Source organism: Parambassis ranga, chromosome 12, assembly GCF_900634625.1.
Source record: "Parambassis ranga chromosome 12, fParRan2.1, whole genome shotgun sequence".
In the NCBI taxonomy this organism is placed as follows: Eukaryota; Metazoa; Chordata; class Actinopteri; family Ambassidae; genus Parambassis; species Parambassis ranga.
Window position 1 is genome coordinate 12,358,357 of NC_041032.1, and position 18,151 is coordinate 12,376,507.

The window sequence follows — 18,151 nt, forward strand, 5'->3', positions numbered from 1 at the left end:
CTCTTAGACATTACAGATTAGCATGTGAAACACCACCATGGTTTGGATCCCTTTTATATGCTCATGAAGGCAATATGAGACATAAATACACATAAAAGGTATCACAGTGCTCACTTGAGCTCTCAGTATGTTTAGAATACCATGAAACGTTCAGTGTTAATAATTAATGCTACACGTTTTCCTCTGACCTGCATTTATTTATTTCCTTTTATCACGTGTAGGCCAAATGCACAGTCTGTCTCTATTCACTCTGTGACCTTGGATGCAAAATAAATATACCGCTAATGTATATTCAGGCCTAAACACAGTAAAGCTGATAATGGCAACTTGATTAATAAATTTACAGAGTGCGCTTGAAGGCAACACTAGACGTCGCCTACTATTTTGACAAATCGCGCAGGAGCCGGGGCCCCTCCCACCCTCCGCGCGGAGCGAAGCCGCTACAGCAGCTAGAGAGAGAGAGAGAGAGAGAGAGAGAGAGAGAGAGAGAGAGAGAGAGAGACTCACACAGCGGAGTTCGGTCTACCTCTGCCCGCAGCTAGCTAACCTTACAGCAAGGCCACTGCGGGAAGATGGCGACGGAAAAACAGAAGCATGAAGGAAGAGTTAAAATTGGACATTACATTCTCGGAGATACACTCGGAGTGGGGACGTTTGGAAAAGTTAAAGGTATGTCTGACTGTCTAAGCGTTTGTGCATCCCGACAACTGAAAGATGGAGGCACTGGGAGAGCTTTTTAGCTTAGCAGCTAATGTAGCCTATGCTCTGAAAGCTAACTTGTCGCAACCGCAGGAAGGTAACACACTTGTTGTTTGCCTAAACTTGTTCGTGACAAACATTGGGTTTTGACGGATGTAACTGCAGTTAACAGGAGCAGTAACGCGATGCCAGTTTTACAGCATACCTTTTTTATTTGAACTGATATACTTTAGTTAGCATCGGCTGCGTTTTGAGCTAGCCTGTGAGCCACAAGTCGCTTGTCAAGACAAGACACCGGGAAGTAAACCCTCTGACGGGTATTTGCGCTTTCTGGGTACATATTCATGAGGAGCTTTCATCTATTTGGAGTGGAATTGTTCACTGTTTCTACTCATATTACGAAATATATATATCATAGAAGTGCATTTAGTCCTAACTGCCTGCTTTATAAGTTCTATTTGCCACCAAATTTATGTTAAGTTGTGAATGAGGAGAGAGTTCAGCAAACCCAGACTCTACGCCCAATGTTGTCAGTCCAGAGGGCGGTACGATCAGTAGCCTATGTCAATATAGAGCATGCCTTGTATCAACATGCACGTACTTATTGGATCCTATACAAATGATTGTATTAGTTCACATTTTCACCTACTCACAGTGTATCTCCTGTCCCATATGATCAACCACTAATGTGCAACAATCATGTGAAGCAGCAACTAATTCTCTGTAATAGAACAGTCAGGACAGCCCCTAGTTCTGTTTACAGTCTGCTAATTCACAATGAGTCATCTCCCTGCACTTTTTTGTCTTTGAAAGGAAAAGAACTGGAGTTGTTGCTCTGTGATTATGCCTGTGATTACTGAGGATTTAATGGTTTCCTACCAACAAAACCAGTTAATCAAACGCAAGTGTTTACAAACTCCCATGTCCAAATGTGCCGTCTTCCCACCATCCATTCCTATGTTATCATTTTCCTTTGTTATGGAAGACGTGTTCTGATAGGATCGGTTATGTTTGCGTGCTTGGTGTCAGCTGCTGCTGTTTTATATGTTGTGCAATCCATGCAGCGTTGGTTACGCTTGTTTTCATTTCATCATAACAATTCCTTCTCCATCTTTAGATAAATGTCTAACTCTGTATGGTGCGGAAACACATTAAATAAAAAGGCCAAACAACATTTTTATACACACCTTATTTTCTTCTTCATTTATAGTGAAAAATAAACATACATGCTGTGTGGTTCCACACATACTGTTAGAGCATTTTACAGTGTTGTAATGGATTGTTTTGATTTTCTGGTCAACACCAGCACTTTCAAATGACTGCCTGATGAGAGAGCAACTATAGAGCCACATGCTTCCACCTCAAGTTGTTGGGGAGCCAAAGGGAGCTAAATCGACCATGAATATTGGACTCCAAATGCTGTTGTTTTTCTGCATCTGCGAGATGTTTGCCATATAATTATTGTATTCCCTGAGAGTGTTTTGTTGGCACTGCCTATCCCCAAGTCCATTTAAGTTCAGAATGAAGTTTGTACGTGCTGGAAAGTTGGCAAGAGGCCCCTAATGTTACTGTAGTTTTCCATCAAATTATATTTACCGCTTGAATTGAGATACATTTTTATTGTTGTTGGTAACTGGCATGCACTCATCTTGTTTTCCCTGCAGTTGGTCAACATGAGCTTACCAAGCACCAAGTGGCTGTGAAGATCTTGAACCGGCAGAAGATCCGCAGTTTGGACGTGGTGGGAAAAATTCGCCGGGAGATCCAGAACCTCAAGCTTTTCAGGCACCCTCACATAATTAAACTGTAAGTCCTAGATTACACCCTCTCACTGCTCTGTAATCTCACTGCCACCACATTAATGCCACCCACTGAGCTATTTCCAGGCTTTAATAATGTGTGTTAGAATACATCCATTTAGGACAATATCTGTCTGACACAGTCTGTTCTCCCATCAGTCACTGCTCATCTTAATGGTATTGTCTGGTGTGCTTATCCCCGCTGTTTCATTTTACTATATAAAAGTGCATCATTGTTATCTAAATGTGTGACCTACTCTTAAACTCTTTAATCACTAAATGTACATTCACTATATAATCACATGTGTCTGTAATGCAGCTGCCCCAGTTTCAGCTTTGCTGACAACATCAGCACACACTGAAGCACATAGATAAGTAACCGTGGTGTTTGAATGAGTCATTGTTTAACCTTACTGTCTGAACTGACTTTGACATTTTTCAGGTCAGCTGCTGTTGTTTTAATGCACTGGTGCATCAAGCTGTGATGGTGACTATAACTAGGCTGAAGACAACGTTTCATTCCATTGTGGTACACTGTTGCTGAAAGAGCCACTGAGCTAAAAATATTGTTAGGAAATTGCTCGGATACTTCCTGCCTGGATTGTGAATGTCCACAGTCCCAAGGCCACAGTTTGAGGGTCATTAAACTGACCAGGAGGCATGGCTAATTGCCTAAAATACCAGTTCTGTGTCAAGCATGGAGAAGAATGTAAACTCTGTGTGGTTTACACAGAGAGAGAGAGAGAGAGAGAGAGAGAGAGGTCCCATCTTTGACAGGGTGTACAGACCACTGGGGCAAAGTGCATAGCATCCCATGTATTCTGGATAATAACAAACAGGGTAATGTTATGCTCTGCTGGTTTGTTTGGATGTTGCAGTTGTGACATGTCAGACCAGCAGTTAGTCAAGATTGTTAACGTCTTCTAAACCTCTCATAAACTTCAAGATATATTTATTCCTGTGGCACTGTTTACTGTTTACTGCAGAGCTTGCTTAAAATGCAGGCCTGAAATACAGTTTTATATTGAAAGTAATGTGGTATTAAGTTTCAATGTTAGCTGTATTTTCACTTTGAAAGAACCCCCTGACTGAGTTTGTTTTATATCTACCTACTGTTAATCTTCCACATGATTTCAACTTTGTGTTCATTTTTGTAGGTATCAGGTTATTAGCACCCCTACAGATATCTTCATGGTTATGGAGTATGTCTCAGGAGGAGAGCTGTTCGACTACATCTGCAAAAATGGAAAGGTACTTTAATACAGGAAATAGTGTGCTCATTGATGTCCAATATTCTCTTTCCATCTTTTCATAAGATACAGATACATTTTGTTATTAGTGATTTTATCAACCAGAGAAGAGTATTCATGTTTATGATAGCCTGTAGCAGAGATACAATGATCTTTGATCTGTGTAAACCACAAAAAATATTAAAACACACCACAACCTAAAGCTCTGCTTAGTCAGCAGTGATGTGATAACTGAGTCACAGAGAAGATCACACCGCATGGATAATTTCTTCTTTGACAGTTGGATGAAAAGGAGAGTCGCCGACTGTTCCAGCAGATTATTTCAGCCGTAGACTACTGCCACAGGCACATGGTAGTACACAGAGACCTCAAGCCAGAAAATGTCCTGCTTGATGCGCACATGAATGCCAAGATAGCAGACTTCGGTAAGTACTTTTCATCCCTACTGTTGTAGCATGGTAATAATGGACGTCGACGTGCCCTGTAAAGCCTTTGACCACTTACACGATGATGTCATATGAAGCAATATTTGTTTTCAGTTGGCATGAGGAAATGCAGGAGTACACATGCAAAAAAAATATCAGCAAAGACTATTGAGAACGCTTACTGCTACTTAACAAGGAACAACCCAGATTTGTGTTTTACAAAAAGTGTAATATTTAACATGTTCTTTAACCTAAAGGTTTTTTCCACAGGAAGACAGGTTAATCTGGCACAGACCAGAACATCTTTCCAGATTTAGACTTTTACTATATGTTGCTGGGGCAAAATGTTTATTTTGAATCCGTAGTGCATGCATTTATATTTTATGAGGCTGACTGCAGTAACTGTAGAAGCTAGAATGTATAAGTTATTGTAGAAATTATACTATTCCTTTATTATTTTTCTAGCAGGGCTAAAACATTTGTTTGAGACATAATTTATGGCAGGTAAAAGTAAGCTCATAGGCCCACCCCAAGCTAAGCCATGTCATGTTTTTTGTGCAGTATGTGTATGATATGCTACATGTGTGCTATACAAATATAAAAAAAATTGCTTTGCAGGTTTGTCAAACATGATGTCAGATGGAGAGTTCCTGAGAACAAGTTGTGGTTCTCCAAACTATGCTGCTCCTGAGGTCATCTCAGGAAGGTAATGTATTTGTTGTTGGTATCATCAGAAGCAGACACAGACATGTAACTTTACAAATAATGGTTTCCCTACCTTTTTATTTATCTTCAGGTTATATGCGGGTCCAGAGGTGGATATCTGGAGTAGTGGCGTCATTCTCTATGCCTTGCTGTGTGGGACACTCCCCTTCGATGATGATCACGTGCCAACACTCTTCAAGAAGATCTGTGATGGGATCTTTTTCACGCCGCAGTATCTGAACCCTTCAGTAATAAGCCTCCTTAAGCACATGCTGCAGGTGGACCCAATGAAAAGAGCCACCATCAAAGAGATTCGGTAAGCCAGCTGAGGTGATTTACATTCTAAATCCATGCAGTATTTTTATTTTAATGATGTAAGACGAGTTCTGTTTAATGATTGCTTTCTCCTCCTAGAGAGGATGAGTGGTTCAAACAAGACCTACCCAAGTACTTGTTCCCTGAGGACCCCTCTTACAGCAACAACATGATTGACGATGAGGCCCTGAAGGAGGTGTGTGAGAAGTTTGAGTGCACAGAGGAGGAGGTGCTGTCCTGCATCTATAGTCGGAACCATCAGGATCCATTAGCTGTCGCCTACCATCTCATCATTGACAATCGCCGCATCATGAATGAAGCAAAGGATTTTTACCTGGCGTCAAGCCCTCCCGACTCCTTTTTGGATGACCAGCACCTTACTTCGTCTGGTGTGGCCGGTGTTATCAAGCCCCACCCTGAACGTGTGCCCTTTCTTGTGGCTGAGACTCCTCCCAGGCCTCGCCACACACTGGATGAACTGAACCCCCAGAAGTCCAAGCATCAGGGTGTTAGAAGGGCCAAGTGGCATCTTGGTATCCGCAGTCAGAGTAGACCCAACGATATCATGACGGAAGTGTGCCGCGCCATGAAACAGCTAGATTATGAGTGGAAGGTAAGAAAGAAAGTCCATGAGAGGGGCATATTGACAGAACCTCTAAGGGGGTAGCTTTATACCGTTTTATTTATATATTTTCTGCTTTCCAGGTTGTGAATCCTTATTATTTACGTGTGCGACGGAAGAATCCTATTACTGGGATGCAAACCAAGATGAGCCTTCAGCTCTACCAGGTGGACAGTAGAACCTACCTCCTTGACTTCCGGAGCATAGACGGTAAGTTTTACCTGCCTACATCTTTAAAATGTTACCATAAGTATAGTAATATGATGAGTAAGTAAATGTCAGTGATAGGTAATAATCAGAATAGTATCTGTTGGTTCCATGTTAAGCGTACTTGTGTTGTGTATATTTTAAGTCTTACTCTCAAACAAACCTGTTCATTGTGGTGCTAAATTGCCAAATTATTATTATTGTTATGAATCCTTTAGACCACCAGTATGTTTTCTCTTAAGTCCTGGATTCAGGACTCTGTATCTACAATGTTTTATCTGAATTCTTTCTAGTAGTATGCTGCCTTTATAAATCATTGACTCGGGGTTAAGGTCCTCGGAAGCCTGCGTAGGTGCCTGGCGGCACCTCAAAGCAAAAATGTAGGAGTGTTGTTATGGGCTATTGGTGTAGCTTTGGTATGCCATATAAGGTGCATATAGGCTTAACATTTTTCTCCTGGCTATAGCCTAGTTAGTCATAATGTTTATATTGTTGTACTTAAAAGTATCGGAAAGTTGACTTGTTTTTACAGCATCTGAAGTTATTGCATATTACTGGTTTTGTCCGTGGAGTTTGGTGGTTTTGAAGAGGGCAATGTAACGCCATCGGTTCCTAGTAGGAAAAGGTAGCTTCTCCGAACTAGGGAAAAGCTGACCACTATCTACTATCTACTACTAACATAGATAAGCACCCTTTACAAGGCCTCTTCAGAGAAAGTCATTATCCCTTTCAGACCTTAAAATGCCATGTGGACAGACATAAAAAAGTCATATTTTCTGAAGTATGACAGTAAGGCATCATGGTCGAATAGTGTTGGCTACATGTGCCGACTAAAGGTCAACACAAATCCTTCATGCACATCGTTGACTCATTTTTGCGTGATTGTTTTGAAGAATAAAACTCTGTCTTGTGTTCTTCAGATGAAATGTTGGAGACCAAATCTGGAACTGCTACTCCACTCCGCTCTGGATCTGTGGGCAACTACCGCACCACTATTAAGAATGATGTAGACGGAGCAGACATTGCAACTACATCTAGCTCTGTGCACCCCCCCAAGGCTGCAGAAGGCTCCTTAGGTTCGTCGTTGACCTCATCCATCGACTCAACGGGAGGGGCAGACAACTCGAACATCCCCCGACCGGGAAGCCACACCATTGAGTTCTTTGAGATGTGTGCAAATCTTATTAAACTACTTGCACGATAGCTCGCAAAACAATCGCTAGCCTTTTTTCCTCTCCGAGTGTCTTTATAGCAATAAGCATGCAACTGATTATGGCTCAGTTCATCCCTTGCTGGGGATGAAGTGATTGTTCCATGGCACTGATGCAGGTTGGTGTTCCCTACGCTGTATAACCTGGATGTATACTGAGCTGACTGGGGATGTAAAGGGGTTATTAGGAAAGAGGAATGACAAGCTACTTAATTAGCAAGGACAGAACAACATTTAGGAAGGGGGTTTTTACAATTTCCTGTTCAATTTAATAAGCAGACGCCCACATCCCACCTACACATTACACTGAATTTTCTGTACTGTAGCCAGTGAGCACTGCTGCTTTCCAGTACATTGAGAACAAGATCACATTTTTGCCTGCAGAGAAGAAAGCCACACATTAAGGTTAGGGAATTTGGGTGGCAGTCATAGGATGCAGGAAGCACTTTTGCACACGTTCCTTTTTATTTCCTGCTGCTCTTGTTTTTTTTTTCCCTCCCAGTGGGGACCAGAGGGGGTGCAGATGTGTTGGGGGGGTGCTGCACTGACTATAAGTAGGATGGTCATGCCCGTCACATTCATTGGACTTGGAATAAGTGCAGTGACCCCTGTATACTTGTGGCAGGGACAAAAAAATGCTTCATCAGTTATGTTTTTTTTCTTTTTTTGTGAATCTGATTTGTCAAAAACTAAATTTTCATAGTTTTGTCCTTGTAAAAACTGTCTGTCCCCCTACATTTTTATATATAAAGACGTGAATATATTTATCAGTGCGTTATGTGGAGGGAGTATTGGATTTTTTTTTCTTTCTTGCATTAAGATCTATTGCTGGATGGTATATATTTTCCTTTTTTTTTATTGTCTGGGTTTTAAATCTATATCACAGTTTTGTTTCCTTCAATCACAATTATTCTGATACTTGATTGTCTATCCAGATGACTATAGCCTGCTTTTACCATTTAAGAGGTATTCTGCCATGACAGTCAAAATTTAAAAATATATCATTCTCTGTGTATTAAAATGACATGTTGATTTTCACTTTTTTTTGTTATATTTTTCTCTATTCCTTTTTTTTTTTTAGATTAATGAATAGGATTTGAGTATGATTACTGAGTGAAATGACTTTTGCCTATATTTAATTCATAAATGCCAATCCATCACACGAGTATAGGCCTCAGGGCTCAGTTTGAAAGTGAGTGGTAGCAGTTACATGCAGTGCATGGACATGGAGTTTGTTAGCAGGCGAGTACATTCATAATATTGTCATTTTTTTGGACATGTTGATGTTTTGATTGCGCTCACATTCCCTCAAAGGTTGACCTTAAACAAAGGTTTACACATGTTTAAACCTGAAACAGACTTGTGAGCTTGGAATTACATAGGCCTGTCAGGCAGATGATAATTCTGATGGCAGAGAGAAAACACGCACAAGCTTTAAGATCGTAAATGTGTGGCTGATTTATATTTGATAACCAGCTGTTGAACAGGACATCCTTTCATGCTCACAGAGTCTTAGGTGTGTCTTTAATTGTTAGTATGATGTGTCTCACTCCATTTTCCTGTCCATGGTCTTAAGTTTTAAGTGGTGTCTGTTTGGCTGCCTTATCATTATCAGTACTGTTCAGTTTTCATGTTGGTTAAAAAAAAAGTTGGAATTCAGTGCTGGTCAGAATTATTGCCATTGTTTGCAATTTTAAAGGGTTAAAGCTCACAAATTGGTGTCAGTGTTACTATTGGTTAAATTTTATTATTTGAGTTTAAAGAAAACAGTTATTACCTGCAAATTTCATCAGATTGTGTTGCCAAACTTGCAGACATCAGTAACTGCTACGGTCATTAATGATGGCAATAGGAAAAAACCAAAGCAAACATAAGGCAAACATAAGGCAAACATAAGGTAAATTGGTTTCTCATTTAGTTATCTTGAGTCAGTTAAACTAGGGTTTGCATGTTGTTACTGTAAAATCCCACACTATTGATTTTGAGGACAGTTACTGAAGTCTGGGTTTCCAGTGTTTTGCTCTCCACAGCTTTAAAAGTCAAATATCTCATTTGTGTAAACAATTTGCATTTTAAAGATGCTACTCAGCAAAAAAAAAGAAAAAAAATTGCTTGAAGTGACAATGATTGTGATCACCTTGTTTTTCTTGCTGTCCTGCCGGACAGTTTGGACTGAAATATTTGACCTTTGTGTCTCTGTTTTAAACTACAGTTAATGGAATATATTGATCATAGTAAACACACACATACTATGATCTCGGAAATATATTGTAAAACTAAACAATTGTAGTTTTAAAGGGCAGTTGCACGATCACATTCCAAAAACTTTTCATGGCTTCCATGATTGGTTTTTGTAGGATACGAATAAGATGATGACGAATGTGTGCAAAAGACTGAATTTTTTGCCGGCTACAGGAGTTGTGTCGTAGTTGACTGTTCAATTCAGTATCTGTTTGAACTGCTTCAAAAATATTGTTCTATTTTTGTTTGGTGTGTCAGGGGACCCTACAAGTTTGACCAGTGTAAATCTGAATGGACAGTGTTGAAACATTTGCATACACAACTGCCTAATAAACTGCTAAATTGCACAGTTCTGCTGAAGTTTTTATGTTTGAGTGTCGAGTAAAATAAAGTGTCATTGCACCAATTAATTATCAGGCATGCCATAAACAGCTCCATAAAAATACATTTACTGCACTTTTCCACATTTGCTTATTAAGTGGGAAAGGGAAAGGGTTACATTTTATTGAATTTGGAAGCTGATGGTATACTTCTCTGATGGAAAGCAGTGGCTATATTAGTTTAAAATTGATACTTGTACATAAATATTAGGGTTAAAGTAATTTCACAGGCTTTATTATCCACTTCAAAAGAGGGTTCTGTATCTTTAAAAGACATGTAAACATATCCACAGCTTCCGGTCACAATGCGTTCGCGTAATCCTGGCAAAACGGAATGAACTCGTAGTCCTTTATGTATAATTCCAGTTTACTCTGCCTCGGCTAATAACCTAGCTTTTTAATAAGGTGTGTGTAATTAAATACCTGTCGTTAGGATAATTTATAATAGAAGTTTCAACTGATTTTTGCAGAAAACGTCGCGTTCTACAGGTTCTACGTCTCTGATGTCGGTATAAACGACATCTCCTGAACGCACCATTAAGTGTCATTAAATGTGGCTAACTGTTAGCTTACTTCAACCTGCCCATCCTTGTACACGGATAACAGAGGATGCATGTATGCACATATCGCTTTTTGTTGTCTTGAAATATTTAAATATATCGTATATTGGCAAAATTAAACGTGCAGTGTTTTGATGATTTGATAAGCCGAAAAAATGTCAACAATTTCGGTGCTAATTTTAGCTGGCTAACCATAGCTGGCGTTAGCTACATTTGTTGTGACGGGGTTGTTTTTATTGACAAGATGTAGTATCGTAGTTGTTTAATGACTAGCAATTACGATACTAGAAATAGTTTAAATAGGAATCAGTGTTTAAGCTGTGCTAAAATAGACCAAATTAAACTGCCTGGTAGCAACGGGATGCTAGCCTAGCCAGTTTTGATATTTCAAAATAAAAGTCCATGAACTTATTTCACTTAGTAATGGTTGCAACGATGGATAGACGATGGCTCATTGACACGTCCCGCTGTCTTGATTTATCCTTATAGGATGACCTCATTTGGCTGGAAGAGGAAAGCAGGTGAGAAGGTGTCAAAGTCAGTGTTACAGGAGTTTGAAGCAAACGCAAAGAAAGCTGAGGATGAAGGGCCGAGTCAGGACGACGAGGTGGACTGGATGCACGCCATCAAACGGCGTCGGGAGGTTCTGCTGGAGGACTGTGCTGCAAAGAGCAAAAGGCTGATAGACGAGGGGTCACTGCTGGCTGAGGAAGGCAGGTGAGGGTGCACATTATACCACACACACACACACACACAGGCATGCAAACATCCAGCTTTAAGCTTTTTTTTATTGTATTTTATGACACTGAATTCTTCCTGTGTATGTGTGTGCACACCTGGATTTTTAATGAGGGATAATTATTAATCAAATATCAGATGCTGAATTCAATCACTGATGAATTCTAAGATAAACTGTCCAGAGAAAGTTATTTAAATATCACCAGCTATAACACTTTTCTCTCCTCTACTACTCATTTACAGCTTTTACTCAAACATATTTTTGTTTGTATTATTTCTGTACAAACATTGAGAGATGTGTTGGTAGGATTTCTCCAGAAGATGGCACCATTGCACAGAGCACACAGAAACAGCCAGCTAGTATAATATGTTCATTTAAACATTCAATAAATATCACATTTTATTAGCCAAATAACTCTTATAGAACTCTTGTTCTTGTGAAAGCTTTTCAAACAAAGTGATTTTTAAACATGTTTATACCAAAAAAAAAGCACTAATCTGCTTCTCAGTCTGCTCTGCTGGAACCTCTTTTTAAAAACTCTTGATTTTTTTGTTTTTAGTCTGATTAATGTTGAGAAATATTATTATTTGAAGAGACACCATTGTAAATTGTGCAAATGGCCTGTTAGATTAAAAAGGAAAAAGCCCTCCACAAGGAGCCAAATAAGAGTCACTTTGTGAAAAACCCTCGTGTTGAGAAGATGTAATATTGCCATATGTTTTACTGCTCTGTAATAGCTGCTCAGTGGTTTGCTGCAGTGTCTGGTCGGGGATGTCAGCCAGGGTCTTATCCTTCTCTAATAAAATTGACCTCTGATTTCAGTCTGTTGTCTGTTGTTAGCTTAGCTGTGTCTGATGATTCACAGGGTGTGCAGATATGTTTATGTAACACTGTTTTTCTGCATTTCTTCCCATTATTGTTACTAGCTGAGCTGATACTTTAGAAACTGTCTGACTAACTCATTTTGACTGAAGGCTCAACAGGTTTTTGCTTGTTATTATTCCCTGTAGGTCACAGAAACATTGATTGGCAGGTCTCACATTTGCATAGATTACAGTTCCTAAAGATTGGCTGTTAAGTTGCAGGACTTCATCTCTTGGGTGTGTGGGAGTTGTTGACTCCCACACACGGGGCGTAGTTTAACATGGACTGAGGTGACGTGTCCCCAATAATTTGATCCCCTCCTAAAAAAAAAAAAACTAAAAAAAAACTGATTCTCATTGGGTGCAGGAAGGGTTAAATTCCATTGAAATCTTAGGTACTCCCACACACTCTAGTCTGTAAGTCACAGTATTGATATCCACATAGTTTGCTGATTTGTCTGACTTGCTGAGTCATATTTTACACTAACATTATGCCTTTAAGATGTGCTCTGGCATTCAAAAGCTTAAAACTGTTAGTGTCTTCTGTGTTTTTGTGGTTTGGGCTGTTAGGTGTTGTTGTTATAAACATGTATAAGTTACATTTATTCCTTTTGGGCAGTGTTTTTTCAGCCTAACCTGCCTTTGACTGATAAGGGTTATGACACAGGTACAGGAGTCTTTTTCAGCCCTCAGGTTTCATGTGATGAGTTGCTTAATTTCCTCATATGATTTAGCACTAGCGGTGCTCTTTGCTTCATGTGATGGTGAAATTTCCACATTACTGTAGTTCCATTTCCTCAGCCCTCCTTGCTGCTTGCTGCTCAACACAGTTTTGTAACAGATCAGTGTGAATAGTCTCATTGTGTGTTTTTATTCCTTTTAATTTTTTCAGGATGTCCGTTTCCATAAAACTGTAAAAGGTGTCAAACCTGACAGACACGGTGTCATTTTAGTATCATTTTATCTCTCAGTCTTGACCAGGAAACAAGCCTTAAGTCAATATTGGTTTGAGAACAGTGTCCATTGAGGAAGCAGAGCAATTTTTATGTGTTTGTAAAAGGAGGCAAAAAATACCTGGTGTTCAAACTTCTAAAGAAAGAAAGACATGCAAAAAAAGTGTATCGTTGTGGTTCCAGGATCCAGCAGCATGTTGGCGTTATGAAGCTTAACATGACAAATGTACATGTTTGTATTTAAATGTATTAAGAGGGACTAGTGGACAACTTCTGTACTGCACTCTTCAAGATAAAAGAATGATAAAAGACCAAGTGAATCATAAAAGGGGTCACATCTCTGTATAACATAACATAACATATATTAAATCTTACAGTGGAGACAATGTAATTGTCTGATTACACTGTTTTATGTGATGTATATTTGTTTCCTTTAGGCACTGGGAGGCCATTAATAAGTGGGATGAGGCCATTCAGCTGACCCCAGACAACCCCCTGCTGTATGAGATGAAGTCTCAGGTATTTCATTTTTCTCTATTCACCCATACTGTTGACAGTTGAGGATTTTGTGTGCTATGCTAGTATTGTCTCATAAAGACTTGAACTGATGGCATCAAAAAAGAGATAAGCAGCAGCAGCGTACAGAGATCTGAACCCTGCACTTCCTTTTCACACGCCCCAAGATTTATTTTTTTTTATTATTCTTCCTGCTGGCCCTGCGGAGAGATCGTGTGTTCTACATGTTATTTTTATGATGATAAACTGTGCTTCAGCACCATTTAAATTGCATTAGGCAGAGGTCATTAGGAACAGTGGGAAGGATTTCCGCTAAAAGAGTCACACAGGCCTGTGAGTGTTGTATTAAAATATATCGAAATAGGCTGCTTTAAATACTGGAGTTTAAAACATTCAAATAATGCCCTGCTTAATACCACTGTGTACCACAAGATGGGAGTCCGCCATGGGAGGTAGAAAGAAGCCCAACACTGACTATTATCCCTTCAAACAGTCAGTGAATAGAACAGTTATTGTGGCTTTAGAGGTGAATTAACAAGACAAGCCACAGAGTAGGCTTTTAGACAAACACAGACCATCTGTAGAGCTCGGCAAGTCTGTCACTATGCAGACAAGCAGCATACCACTAAATGATGTGTTTGTAGTTTTCATTTTTTTTGTCCATGAGACACTTTTTGCTGCCATTTCCCTGCAGCCGCTTCTCCTTTTTCTTCAACAGAAAAAAAAAATGATTTTATGTTTTGTAACAGTGACAAGTCAGTGGGCGTTGTCTCAAATGAACGAAGCTCTCTCCATTATTTATTATTAGTTTACTACAACTAACGCAATAAAATCTCTCTTTGTATGCATGCCTGGTCATTCACATCTCATCTGGTAGTATTTTGTGCCTGCCTAATATCATATTAGCCATTATTGGATATTTGAGAAGGAAATCATTAGAGATCCAGACCTGGATCTTCTTCAGGCAATAAACACAGACTGGCCTCAGACAACTGTGATGCAGCTGTGTTTGACTACACATCTCACCTATTAGTGTCCATTTCCAGAGTTGATGCTATTTACATTCATTAGACTGAAAATAGGATGCCACTCATCAAATCCCCATTACTGGCCTTAGATGACGAGGATGGTCACACAGACGCTGGTCATTCACTTCCCTTCATTGCTTTCTTCCTAATTCAATCAGTGTTGTGGTGAATACATGGAGTCCCCTGCCTCTCTGAATGCTCTGCTTTATTACACTGTGACCACATCTTCTTGGCTATATAAATGATTTTAACCTATAGTGGTGTATACATACAGTGGTGCTATTCCTGCATGCCAATCTCTTGTTGAAGTGTCACTTGCTTACCGCATGCATAAAACGGACATAAGAGAAGTCTTGGAAACCTCGAAGTTTATTATGCAAATTAGTGCACAGGCATATCCTGACATGTTTTTTTTACCATCACAGCTAAGCAAACTGAAAAACTCTGAAGGATTTGCAGTGTTTGAATAAAAGATAACATAGAAGACTCGGGCAAGGTTGAAGCGGTTAATGAGTTCAGTTTGATACTTTGATTCACTCTGTATTGTTGATGTACCTGCATGCACATGGATGCAGTAGGTATCTGTAAGGATGTTTCTTGTCTCCACAGGTACTGACCATCCTGCAGGAAGTGTTTCCAGCAGTGAAGGCAGCAGAGATGGCCGTCAAGTACCGCCCGTTGTGGTGGGAGGGCTGGCAGACTCTGGGACGGGCTCAGCTCAACCTGGGAGAGGTGGACCTGGTGAGTGTGGCTTTCAATACACTTTTTAACAAGAGGTCATAAAGTGCGAAAAGTACAGAGGAGCAATAGGAGAAGGTAAAGAGACTCCATGCAGTGATAGACACTGTCAACAAGTCATGATTCGTTCGTTCATTTTAACATTTCCTAATGGTCTTCCCTTGACATTTGTCTGATGGGTTTTCCAGTGAACTGTTTACTTTGCTCCTTTGTTCTAGAGTCTTTAATACGATGCATCATTTATTTCTGTTTACCACTTTTTTGTGAACTTGGTGCCTCTTCCAAAGCACACCCAGGTGCCTGGGGCTCGGACGATTGCTCAAATTGCCCCAGAACACGCCGGGACCTGTGGGTGCGCAATACCTCTGAATCTTAGTTACACTGCTCGCTCTTATTAGAGCCAAGCAAACAGGGTTGAACTAAGAAGCCCTTCAGCTATTATCGCTCATACATGCCCCAGAGCGGGAGACCTGTCTTACGGCACTAAAAGCAACAATGGGAAGTGTTGAGCTTAAACTAAAGCCAATTATAGACACACCTCCTTGTATAATGAAGCTCCTGGAAGCAAAAGGAAAAAAAATGTATTCGTCTATTTTTAGCGAGACGTGTTCGGTCGCGTTTTAAGGCTTTGTATGCACCAACATGTTTGTGCAAAAGTGAATGCAGTAATCCAGTTCATGAGTCTGCAGTCCCGATCCACTCTGTCTCTTCAAGGAAAATGGAAGGCACCCACATAAAACAACACATAGCTTCTCATTTCTCTGTTGCTGTTTATCATTTCTTTGTCATCATCAAGTGTGTTTGGTCATAATTGTCCTTTAGAAGCCGGTTAATTTGGTTCCAGTGGCATTTTATGAGTTAAAGGATTGGAGATGAAGAGCTGGTGCTGCTCCATCAGGTCCGTTCAAGACAAAACTTGATTTGTTATTTTAGGCACATACAGATAAGCTGATTGATGTTGACAGCTTGGGAGTGTTAAACATAAAGTTGTGAGAGTATGAACAGGTTATGACTTTTACATACATGAATTTATTATTGCAAAACCACTTTTTTTTGTTATACTTGGAGTTACGGTCAGGTTAGCAACAAACATGCTAACATTGAGCAGCTGCTTTCTAGTAGTCCTTTATCTCTCCTCATACGTTTACCATCCTTCTATTTTTATATCATTGATTTATGATTTTTACATTTACTGTTCCAGGTTCAGCAGATAACTGCAGATAACGTTTCAGTGTCATGATAACAGGCTTACAGATGAGAAACTGGATGTAAACGTTAATGTTTAGTGTCCTCCTCAGTTGAGCCATTGTGTACGTTATGGGTGCTGCCGTCTGTGCAGCGATGCAGTGTCCTAAAGCTGCAGATTTTCTTTAGTAACTGTTATTACTTATTACAGTCTGTTATTACAGACTGTTTAATGCTCTTCTGCAACATTGGTACACCTCTCTAGCTCAATATGTGTTCCAGCCATTTGTCATCATGATCAGATGGCCTCAGTGCCAGATTTATTTTATCATTTCACATGCATCAAACAGTCCCCTCTCAGGACTGACTGGTCACATGAACGATCGCGGGTGATTTTTATTTCTGTTCCGTATGACTAATTTTTGAAACCGACATACAAATGCACAGTCACCAATGAGATATCGATCTACTATTAATTAAACTATAAGTCAACCTGGGAATGCAACATAAAGATGATGCAGTGGCTCATCAGCTGCACTGATGGGTGCATAATATGTACCATTCATCTATAAGAAGAAGCAAGTGAACCCACAGGCAGGCGTGACAGATTTTAGGTGCTCATTCCATTTTTGAAGACAATAATCTCCTCTCCACAGACTAAATGTGTAAGTATTCCCATGTCCACATCCAGTTAGATCTCATGTTTGTGTTTTAAGCTGATGTCAGTCCTGTTTCCTGCAGGCTGTGAGGTCCTTCCAAGTTGCAATCCACCTGTGCCCGTCGGAGCGCAGCCTGTGGGAGGATGACCTGACCTGGGCGTGGAAACTGCAGAAGCAGCAGTTGGCTGTCAAGGAGAAGATTCAGGAAGAAGAGGACACCAAAAACCAGATCATCAACGCCCCCGAGCTGGAGCAGGACTATGATTTTGAGTCGGATGAGGTTGTGGCCGCCTGCATGGCCGTCGCTGAGCGGCAGGCACGCTACGAGGAGCTGAAGAGGACCACTGTGGTCATAGACACTGAGGGGAATATAACAAATATGACAAGCAGGGAAGAAGAATCAGAGCAAACCGCAACGCCATCCAAGGAACAGTTCATAAAAGCAAGAGGACTCTGAACTCATCTCAGCATGAGAAATGAATGGTAATATTTATGAGTGTGTAAACCTGCTGTATAGAACACATCTTTAAATCAGAGGCAAAGATAAGAACTGACTATAGTGAATTTAAATTCTTATGCATGATTAAGGGTGACAGAGTTTAGTGTCTGTTTTACTACTTACAATGACCGGACATACTGACAGGTTCATGTTTATTTTCTGAGCAATGTGCTACCGTTGCAAAAACCACACGGGATAAAACGATGAATCACATCACAGTCTGCAGCGTGTAGTGTTTCCTATCCAACAGCAAGGCATTGTTTCCAAAGGACTGCTTCACAAATACCACAGCAAGTGAAAGAAACGTTAGCATTCTTGGTAAATCTGTTCAATACTTCCTTTTTAGTTGGAAGGAAGTCATTTCCAGCATGTAAAGTGGTTAATGGAGTAGCATAAAAATAGAAATAATTGACTTTCTGAAAAGGTCTGATACTTGTCCCGAGATAATACAGGTTCTGTAGAACGGAGTCTGCACCACTGACAAAGCATGTAGAGTAAGCACAACACTCACACATTTCTGTCAGGGAAAAAAGCCAGTAAGGCAGGTAGGTTACTGTA

At 40.1% G+C, this 18,151-nt stretch overlaps 2 protein-coding genes across 2 annotated transcripts; both read left to right on the forward strand.

Annotated features, from left to right (window-relative positions):
• The first annotated feature begins 464 nt into the window (after positions 1-464).
• Positions 465-9,825, forward strand: prkaa1 (protein kinase, AMP-activated, alpha 1 catalytic subunit). Its single transcript, XM_028417647.1, has 9 exons — positions 465-669; positions 2,364-2,505; positions 3,656-3,749; positions 4,029-4,173; positions 4,792-4,879; positions 4,970-5,194; positions 5,293-5,806; positions 5,899-6,025; positions 6,943-9,825. Exons 1-9 carry the CDS (start codon positions 573-575, stop codon positions 7,224-7,226), a joined length of 1,716 nt encoding a protein of 571 aa, XP_028273448.1. The 5' UTR covers positions 465-572; the 3' UTR covers positions 7,227-9,825.
• Positions 9,826-10,375: 550 nt separating this feature from the next.
• Positions 10,376-17,806, forward strand: ttc33 (tetratricopeptide repeat domain 33). Its single transcript, XM_028418679.1, has 5 exons — positions 10,376-10,468; positions 10,903-11,130; positions 13,406-13,487; positions 15,122-15,253; positions 17,177-17,806. Coding segments are annotated over exons 1-5 (819 nt in total). The 5' UTR covers positions 10,376-10,466; the 3' UTR covers positions 17,552-17,806.
• Positions 17,807-18,151: the final 345 nt, after the last annotated feature.

Bases quoted from the DNA above. Each gene is read 5' to 3' on its own strand.
- ttc33 (XM_028418679.1), top strand. The intron at 11,131-13,405 runs GTGAGGGTGCAC...TGTTTCCTTTAG, and splicing joins CTGCTGGCTGAGGAAGGCAG to GCACTGGGAGGCCATTAATA. The intron at 13,488-15,121 runs GTATTTCATTTT...TTGTCTCCACAG, and splicing joins TGTATGAGATGAAGTCTCAG to GTACTGACCATCCTGCAGGA.
- prkaa1 (XM_028417647.1), top strand. From the start codon at position 573: ATGGCGACGGAAAAACAGAAGCATGAAGGAAGAGTTAAAATTGGACAT. The intron at 2,506-3,655 runs GTAAGTCCTAGA...TCATTTTTGTAG, and splicing joins CACCCTCACATAATTAAACT to GTATCAGGTTATTAGCACCC. The intron at 4,880-4,969 runs GTAATGTATTTG...ATTTATCTTCAG, and splicing joins CCTGAGGTCATCTCAGGAAG to GTTATATGCGGGTCCAGAGG.